Source organism: Protobothrops mucrosquamatus, unplaced genomic scaffold (assembly GCF_001527695.2).
Source record: "Protobothrops mucrosquamatus isolate PMUCROS unplaced genomic scaffold, P.Mucros_1.0 scaffold_127, whole genome shotgun sequence".
In the NCBI taxonomy this organism is placed as follows: domain Eukaryota; kingdom Metazoa; phylum Chordata; class Lepidosauria; order Squamata; family Viperidae; genus Protobothrops; species Protobothrops mucrosquamatus.
Window position 1 is genome coordinate 381,127 of NW_015386203.1, and position 10,083 is coordinate 391,209.

General features: G+C 37.7%; 1 protein-coding gene across 1 annotated transcript in view; it reads left to right on the forward strand.

The window, feature by feature from the left end:
- The window catches only part of LOC107288747 (E3 ubiquitin-protein ligase RNF213-like), a 79,439-nt gene extending 70,151 nt beyond the window's left edge, over positions 1–9,288 (forward strand). The window contains exons 39-47 of the mRNA XM_029284421.1: positions 1,394–1,526; positions 2,471–2,554; positions 2,921–3,101; positions 3,197–3,398; positions 3,763–3,843; positions 5,613–5,810; positions 7,181–7,270; positions 7,379–7,557; positions 7,656–9,288. Of these exons, the coding sequence (XP_029140254.1) occupies positions 1,394–1,526; positions 2,471–2,554; positions 2,921–3,101; positions 3,197–3,398; positions 3,763–3,843; positions 5,613–5,810; positions 7,181–7,270; positions 7,379–7,557; positions 7,656–7,815 (1,308 nt within the window). The 3' untranslated portion in view covers positions 7,816–9,288. The remainder of the gene's footprint in view (positions 1–1,393; positions 1,527–2,470; positions 2,555–2,920; positions 3,102–3,196; positions 3,399–3,762; positions 3,844–5,612; positions 5,811–7,180; positions 7,271–7,378; positions 7,558–7,655) is intronic.
- Positions 9,289–10,083: the final 795 nt, after the last annotated feature.

Sequence of the window (10,083 nt, forward strand, 5' to 3'; positions counted from 1 at the left end):
CCAAATATTCAATTAAATTAACAATTTGTCTTACATTATACTTCATATATCTTCCAGTTATAAATCCAGATTGATCACTATGAATCAATTGCCTCAAAACTTGCATTAATCTATTTGCCAATATTTTTGAAAAAATCTTGTAGTCTATATTCAATAAAGATATAGGTCTATAATTCTTGGGCTGAGTCAAATCCTGACCTTCCTTTGGGATCAGCGATATGAACGCCCTTCTCCAAGATGGAGGAACCTCTGCACCCAACAAATACTATTAAACAGTTCCTTTAATGGCTCTATTATTTCATCAGATAACATCTTATCATAAATTGCTGTTAATCCATCTGTACCGGGAGCCTTACCAACCTTTAATTGCTTGATTGCTCCAATAATTTCCTCAGAAGTAATCAAGCAATTCATCTCCTCCTTTTGATTATTTGATAATCAAAATATATATATTTGATCATCAAATATGTGTATTATTTGATAATCAAATATGTGTATTTTTAATCGATTGTTAGCCGCCCTGAGTCCGCAAGGAGAAGGGCGGGATATAAATTTAATTTAATAATAATAATAATAATAATCTAGGAAAATGTGCCTGCTGTAGATAATTCTCTATTTCTGAAAGTTGTATATTCTCAGAGGCATATAACTTTGAATAAAAATCCAAAAAACTACTTTTAATCAAATTTTGTTTATATGTCACTTTGCCTTTATAATCTACTTTCTCTATTATTCTTGACTTCTGCTTCTTTTGTAATTGGTAGGCTAACCACCTGCCAGGTTTATTTGCATTATAAAAAGTATTATGTTTCATAAATCGCAAATTAGTTGCAATCTGATCAGCCAATAACATATTGAATTGCTCCCTAAGCATAGTTATGGCTACCTTTAACTTATTATCCAGTGGATTTAAAATAAAAGCCTTCTCTTTTAGTTTAATCTCCTCTTCTAACTCTCTTCGTTTTTGCATCTGTTTGCGCCTATATGCACTATTCATATGAATCAGAGCACCTCTCATATATGAAATACTACATTTGTTGATGATGCAGTAGCTACTTATTATCACACAACTTTCTAAATTGTCAACAATATTACTTTCCTGGCTTCATGGACAAATTTCAGGATTTTTCAGAACAGAAAGTGAATATCTATTAATGTTGATTAATGTTGATCTGTTAACCTTATCCATATGCAAAACCAGGAGCACATGCCCCCAATGCTGTCCCACCTTTGAGAAAACCAGATTTTATGTATGCATATGTGTGTGTTCATAAATTAAACTTATACAAACTAAATGTATAAAGTACGTATGGTATTCTTTCTTGATAGTTAACTTGTATTAATTCCTAAAGACTTGGCTTCTACTTTCTGATTTGACCTTTTCTGCCTTTAGGAAGCTGAATTGAGGCAGGTGAAATTTCTGCCAGAAATTCTTGCTCTGCAGAAAGACTTGGTGAAGAGATTTCAGAACATCTCAGAAATTGAGCATCGCACAATTGAAGATTTTCTCAGCAGTTTTTCTTCAGGTGAGATTCTCCCTTGCTCTCTGGTTAGACAGCAAAGTTTAAGAGCATTAAAGTATTTACTTAATACCAAGCATATTTAGTAAATAAAGGTGTTTAGCTGATTGGAGAGTATTAATCTGTGCAAAGTCTGTGCTTAGCAAACATTGCAAACCTCGGTAAGGAAAGGAAAGGAGAGGAAAATGGCTAGCTAGTGTCAACGAGACTCGAAGGAGGACACACGTCCTTTCCCTACGAAACTATGTCTACATTCGTTAGGGAAGAAGGAAGACATACCTTCCGTCGAGAACTCCCGTAGGTCCTCGACTCAAGTGTTTTTCCCGAAGGGGACGGTCTTCGGAGGGAGTTGACCCCCACTGGCCTTCTGAGGATTTAGGAAGGAAACAGTCCGGCTTTTGGGCCAATGATGTCCCATGCTTTTTTTTTATCAACTTGATTACTGGCACAAATCATTTAAATTTGTCTTTTCTTCATTTCCTTGTTCTGTGATAGTACATCATCAGGACTGATGCAACCTAGATCAAACAAAGCTAGAATTTTGAAAATTCTCATTCAATGTGGGAACCATAAATCCCTCCTCTCCATTTAGCAGTCCTCCACTTAGGATTAGTTATTTAATGAGAGCAAAAAGGGCTGCCTGCTGAGAGAGGAGGGGAACTCCTTCATTGGGCTGCAGATCTGGAACACAGATCCTGAAGGTCTTGACCTCCACTTCTGCAGCTCCTTGGAGGAGTTCTCTTCCCTGCATGGAAGGGAGGGAAAGTCTTCTGAAGGGCTGCAGAAACAGAGGTCAGATCTCAAGAGGTCTGAGTCTGTTTTTGTAGCTCTTTGAAGAAGTTCTCCTCTGTGCATAGAAGGGAAGGTAACACTTCCATTTTTTTTAATCAGAAAGCAACACATTTTGGCAATATTCCATCTGTTTTTACTCTGTTTCTTGCATTCTCTAGGAGGTGTCAGATTACTAATGAAAGGCAGAGTGGAAAAATTTCTGGATGTGTGGAACAAGCTCAGATTATCCATAGAAACAAATGGTGAGACTCGAGCTTACTTTATCAGTCAGATCAGATTGGAACAATAAGGGATTCCTTGATGCTACCAAAAGAAAAAAGCCATGTTTTATTATCTTCAACTGGCCTACAGACTGTAGCCCATAAAGCCGAAGCTGTAGCTCTCTAAAATTTACTGACCTCATGCATCCTTGATCATTGGCCGTGCAGTTAGGGGTGGGGGTGGGGGGATGAAAGAATTGTACATCAGCAATATCGGGGGGGGGGGGCAGATGTGATGGCAATAAAACATTATATAAGCCAGAAGTGATTCAAAAACAAAGGGGAGTATTCAACAGTAAGATGGCGTCTCTGGCTTCCAAAGTTTTCTGGTTTCCTTCTCCCCTGCAGGTCAAATTAAGCTTCCTAAAGATTATTGCAGTTCGGACCGCACTGTGAAAGATCCATTTGAAATCCTTTTGCCTCGTCGAAGAGGTCTAGGCCTTTGTGCCACATCATTGGTCAGCTATCTCATTCAGTTGCACAATGATTTCGTCAACACCATAGCAAATGATTCAATGGATGCCAATAGGTATGCAGTTCTCTGTTCTCCTTGCAGCTGACAGATACTGCTGAATAAACAGCATAGTTGGTTATCTCTTCTTTTCCCTTCTTACTTCTCAACAGATACTCTGTCAGCCCTGCTGAAGTGGCCGATCTGCACATGATCAGTTACGAAGTAGAAAAGGATTTGATCCCAGTCATCCTGTCCAACTGCCAGTATAGCGTGCAGAAAGGAGGAGAGGCCCTGCAGGAATTTGACCTGGAAAAAATCGAACAGCAAGTTGTCAGTAGATTCCTACAAGGGAAGCCCAGGATCACATTGCAGGTATGTGCACCGTGATCATATTTTCTTGGGGGAAAAAATAAAGGACAAACCTGAAAGGGGGCAAATCTGAAAGAGGAACATCAGGATTAAAAAAAGATAATTGCATATGTTTATAATTTTGCTTTACAGAAGAAAATTCAAGAGCAAAACCAAGAAAACAAATACATAAATCTAAAGGACAGCTGTCTGAAATAAAAGACTGTCCTTTTTAATGAAGGACATATTGAGACTGTCAGGATGCACCATAGAAATGTGAGGCAACTAGTTAGTGTTCCAGAGCCTGTGAGATCCAAACTGCTAGTCCAGAAGAGAGACTTACAAAGAACTGTTGACCAAGCATTTGCTTTGTTCCCTTTCTTAATAGGGCATACCCACACTGATACACAGATGTGACCAAAACTATGAGCATCTGTTCAGCAATATCAAGACAAAGCTGAAAACTCAGGTGAGCTTTTGAAAAGAGAAAAAGACAAGCAAATCTCACTTTCATTCCATTTTGTGCTTATTTACTTGATTGTAAACCATGGGGTGTTCAATATGCATTGCTTATAGGAAGGTGTGTGTTTACTGGGCTGGACCAGTATAACTCTGGCCAGAGCATATATTAGCTTAAGAACTGTGTTAGAGCATTTAGCATTTAAAGGGTTAAATGCTGTCTCCTTAAGAGATGGCTTCTAGGGAATGTAGTCTAGTTGTTAGTCCTATATCTTATCTAGTCAGTGGGAGGTTTATGACAGGATGTCCTGGCTACGTACCAGGGTTGTAAAGCCTTTGTTTTAATCAAGCATCATGTACGCATCGATTGGCATCCATAACCATGCCTAGCTGAGATGAGGAATTATTCCTTTTTTACCTACAAGAATGGACAGATATGCAAATGACCGGATGTATCTACTGCAAAGTAAGTCTCTGCTTAGAATTCCTGGACAATAAATATTTTTTTAAAAACATTTCGTGGAGTTTATGCTATCTGGATCAGAACTATAATGCATCTCAGTTCATGGTTCCAGAAAAGTAAAAAAGGAATAATTCAACTCTATGCATCTGCTTGGCAAAAGTAAAAAAGGAGATATTATTACTCTCCATGCTTGGCAAAAAACTAAAGCTGTATCTTTAACTGGCTGCTTGCTAGCAACATTCCCAGAACTGCATATAACACATCCATACATCTGCTTGGCTGGAGTAAGAAGGACTAAAAATAGATCTCCATGCCTCAGGAAAACAATTAAAGCTGTGCCTTTTCGCAAAGGTGAAAAGAGAGATTTTAAACTGAAACAAGCCTCTTACCCCCCCCTTTCTTTCGCATGCAAACCAGTGTGATTAGAATGCCAGGAATGTGTTTCTGGGGAGTGAAAAGATGTGTGTGTGTTGAAGGAATGCCTTTCCAACAGAAAGGAAGTAATTAAGCTCAAAGTAAATAAAGATAATTTACCTTCCCAACAGAAAGAGGTTGTCTCCTTGATGAAAGTAAGAAAGAATTCTGTTTGAGTTTGACTTGAGAAATATTCAGAACTGGTTTAACAGACAAGCTAACAAAGGAATACCCCTCGTGGAGGCATCGCTTATCAGCTGGGTCGTAAATAGGGCAATTAATTGCTATGACAACTGGCTCTTGCTGGGTGAAAGAGATCCTTCCCCTTGAGATGCCGGCAGAGAAAGAAACACATGATTCAACTTTGTGTTAATAGCACAGGCCAGACTAGTCACAGTGCACCCTGATGGCCAAAGAGGGAACTTCCCTGAAGTCTCTACTCACCCAGACAGTGCGCCCTGGTGGCCAAAGAGGGAACTTCCCTGAAATCTTTACCCACGCAGACAGTGCACCCTGGTGGTCAAAGAGGGAACTTCGCTGAAGTCCTTACCCAGACAGTGCGCCCTGGTGGTCAAAGAGGGAACTTCCCTGAAGTCTTTTACCGACACAGATAGTGGACCCTGGTGGCCAAGAGAGAACTTCGCTGAAGTCTCCAGAAAATTTACTGTTCAGTTGAAATTATTGTATCTATTTTATTTATCTTGGGAGTCTTACTTATTACTTCGTAGAAAAAACTTGGTATGGAGGTTGAGCAATGGTGAAAGCAGCAGCTTGCTTGAATATGTGTGCAGTTTTACATTGTTTGCACGCCCTGAAGAGGTGTCAAATGGCATAAGTGCCTTTTTTATAGAAAAATGTTTCAGGAATAAAATACCAGTTGATCTTATCTCCTTCTATTACAGAGCTCTCTTTCAAGTTCTAAAATGGGCATGATCAGAGGGGACTTGGTGTCGTACACTGACATCTGTGATGCACTTTCGGTCACTGAAATTATTTTAGGATTCTTGGCTACAACTGGAGGTGACTCACATATGACTTTGACTGATTACACTGAAAATGTCCTGCGGATGAGCAATCAGATAAGTCTTCCAGTGATGAAGGTGAGTGCAGGGGATCAGAGGCTCACCTTTCATCTCTGCAAGAGGAAAGAGAAAAGCCAATGAGGCTGAGGCTATATACTGTATGTGTAGCTCAGACTGAGAAAGGTAGCTGACGTTTTCCTCACTTAGATCAGATCTGTACTATTCTGATCACTGAAAAAAGTTTCTAAACATGTTCATGAGTGGTAAATATCGGTCTTGAGATTATAGTAGAGAATTATCCTTTTAATTGGACTGTGCTTTGGTAGTGTTCGGGTGGTGGAAAGGAAAAGCATAGTACGACTGGAGAGCTGAAAAAGATCCCTGATGGATCAAGTAAGTGCATTTCAAACAGGTTATTTACTTACAAGAAATTTATAAGTAAAACAAATACATCCCACTGTTTCTACTGGCAGCCAATGGCCATTACCACATTTTAAGTAATACTTTCTAGGATTTATTAAGCAAATTTCCAGGTTGACCGATTATAACAACTATAAGTAGCTTAACATCTCTGGACATAAAATAAAGAATAACACCCAAAAGATGTATCATCCAGAGGAAACAGTAGAGATTAAAAAACGAGTGCATAGAACATCTTACTCCTAAATGTGAAATTTCATTAATTCTTAAGTTCAAAGCTGGGCTTTTGAGTGCAAAACAGATCATTTTTAATTATTGAGAAAATGCTTGAAATATGGATGTTTTGAAATTTTGTTCCAGACTCAAACACTATTCAGAAGAATTCCGTTTAACAATTGGAATAGTTTGAAATCTCAAGTTAGGAAACATTACTAAATTAATATTTGAAATGTTTCATGGCAAAACATTTTGTGCACCCCGGCTTCTAATTTTTAAATTATATTTGGTCGTGCTGCTTATAGTTAAATGTAATATTATAATTAGTCCTGCTTTTTAAAAAGTCTACTTCTTTGTCTAGACGACTACTGCCTTTACCAACTGGAACATTGCTATAGTCACCTAGAAAAACCCCTTTCCATTGTTATAATCACCTAGAAAAACCTCTTTCTTCCCAGGATAGCCCTAGACTGGACAAAAACATTATGGTGCCAGAGCTGTAATCCACAATATACAATCTAGGTACTCTTGAATTATAAGGTGTTGAGAGGCAGTGCGGAATGTTTGTTGTCCTTTGACATCAGCTGTCTCATACAAGAGTTGAGTTTGGTGTTGGTCTGCACAGAATTTACATGAAAAATGTTGGCAAGTGCTCTTCCCATTAAAAGATTTGTAGAATTTATTAGAAAAGGTGATATTAATATTTGGCTTTATTGCCTAAATGGCCATCCATGAATGCCATTTAGAAATACGTTTGCTTTATCATTTGCAAAATAATCTTTCATGTTTGTGTATGTTTGTATTTCTTTTAGGCACTGAGCCGATGTCAGCTAAAGCATGCCATTTCATTGTGGCAGCTCCTTTCTAGTCATAAATCAGAACAGCTGCTGCATTTGAAAAAGGTAGGATGTGGATAAGGATGTGCTCACTAGACACTTTTTGTCGCTGTTTTCTCTCCGCTCCCTGCTTAACTGTTCCTCTCCGTCTCTTCCTCATAATGTATTATCCAGGATCCTTTTGGAGAGATCAGCGCAAACTATAAAGAGGAACTCACAGTGGATAATATCGATCTTCTCAAAGCTTTCCTCACCCAGACAGCGCTGGAGTCCTTCCTTCAAGAGTTGCATGAAATGATCATGCTGAAATTGAAACATGCCAGAACTGGAGAAGAGTACAGTCCTACGTGGAGGTAAGAGTGTGAGCAGCCCAATCCCTTTTAGAGTGAAATACATCCTGTTTTGCAGAGTATCTTATTGTTTTGGGCTTATTGGTTTTCTTTTTTTCCAGCCTGAAAGAAGCATTTATTCCATATCTTGAAGGAAAAGGTAGCAGTGAGCTTCAGGACTTGGATGATATGTTCCCAGAAGATATCCAGGTTTCCCAGTGTATCGCTGCCTGGAAAATAGCTGCTACTCTTAAACGGGGTGGATGCGGTCCAGGAAATTAATCCAGACACTTTTCCACTCTTCCTCACTCTTCACTGATGAGCAGAGCAGTGTATTTAATTGTTGGTTTTTCTTTTTACTTGTACAAAAAGAAAAGGAAGGAAATAACAAATTTTTGCACTTAGGGTGATTCTAAATTAAAGGATTATGGTGCTATATGTGAATAAATAGTGATGCACAAACATAAAGGAGTTGGTGCTTTAAACAATGAAGGATTTCTAGAAAATACAAGTTGGATAGCTACACTTGATTCAAAGAAAAGTATTTTAATTGTTAACAGATTTCTGAAAGGACCATGTAACGTCTATAACTTTGGGCTTATAGACTTCATTATAAATTTTCTTCTTTAATCTATTTAGAATTGGCAGGGAGCAGAGAAACAATCTATCTTTTCTCATATACTGAATTGTCTACTTCTCTAAGACTACGTATTTGAGCAAGTAGATAGAATCAAGCAAGTATGTAAGTGAACCATCCCAACTATGTTTTACTGATAGTCTTCTGAATTGAATACTATATGAAACAGGCCATGAAGTTGCGCTTTCTTTGATTTACTGAGTTTTGGAAATTATTTTTTTTTCTGTTAAAAGATGCTCTAAATAAATAAAAAATAAAAGACTGAAAGTTTTTGGCTGCCAAAGATAAGTATGTTTTTAAATAGTTCCATTCTTTTTGAATAGTTAATTGACATTTGTATCAAGTTATGCATTAGGCATTGTCATTCCAGCCCTCTAGGACTTAAAGAAATGGAGTTTGTGTTCTTCCTTCGATTGTACGGGGATAATGTCTTAATAGAGGTAGCTATGCTGGCAGAGAACAGTATGCCTCCACTTACTTTTTCACTATTCAAAAATTGCAATTTATAAAAGTTGCTTTCTAGTCTTTTTTTTCTTATAATAAAAAAATCCTTGTTACAAAAGTGTTCAAAAAAATCCTTGTTACAAAAGTGTTTCTTATAATAAAAAAATCCTTGTTACAAAAGTGTTTCTTATAATAAAAAAATCCTTGTTACAAAAGTGTTACAAAAGTGTTATTACTTCTATAGCACCTTACAATTTTATTACCTTTCTTGAGCTGGGGAACATGATTTTGGTTTTACTGCTTGACATTTAGTTAATTGACATTTAGCAATTCACCAATTTTACCACAGATTTCTTCGAAGGAGGGAGCTTTACCTCACATCTCGTCATTGCTATGTGAATGTAATCCATGAACCATAGATTTAACTTGTTCAGAGATTCTTTGTGTGAGAGGAACCTTCTATAAGAATTGGCTTATCAACCACACATTCTAATCATTGGTGCAAAATAAAAGTCACCCAACCTGCCACCTGTAAGGAAAATTGGGAAGACGTTGCTCTTCATGTGTTCTAATGGTAATTTCTCCTTTCATTTTAGTTAATGAGAGGGTAATCTTTTCTCTCTTCGATGGTAATTTTTCCTGGTTTATAGTATGTCCAATAAAGTCAGTTCTTTTTCCCCCTTTATGAAATTCCCTTCATTGGGTTTTTTTTTTTTTACTGAAGTTTCCTAGACATGTACTCTAAGATTACACATTCGAAGCTGAAGAACAACGAGATTTTCCATTTCTAATTAGGAAACAGGAAATTTGTTTCCTTGTGTTGGAAGTCAGCCCCCTCCCCAGAAAGAAAGAAATATTTTTGGAAATATTTAAAAAGCAGAATATATTTCCCTAAAGGATTTTAAAAGCAGAAACCAACCCCGCCCCCAAGTCTCTCTGTCCCAGATAGAAACCAAGTCTGCAGAATTGCAGATGTGATAATCTTGTCAGAAAGACTCGAGTCAGGAAACGGATTAGGAAGAAAGATCCCTAGAATCCACAATCCCTCACAGCAAAAATCTAAGAGTCATCAGCCACAGTCCCAGGGAAGCAGGATATGACCTTTGGGACATAATAGGATTAACTCACCACCATCAGAATACTAGAAAGGCACACTTGGACTCAGGTCAAAGTTCGTGCCACAGGAACAACTCTAAACAAAAGGCTCAAGAAGGTATACAAACCCACTCCCTACATGTGCTTGTTCTCTTTTCTTCCAGAACCATCTTTCTTTTTTTTTTTTTTTTTTCAATATAAAATTTTATTGTTTTTATCATAAAAGAAGAAATACATCACAGGTATTACACAATGATTTATCCCATCCCCCCACCCCCCGGACTTCCCAAACCAAACCTAGGCTAACATTCAAATACAAGTAAACAAATATTAATATCTCTAACTCCAAACTCTAAACTTAAACAATCCATCTC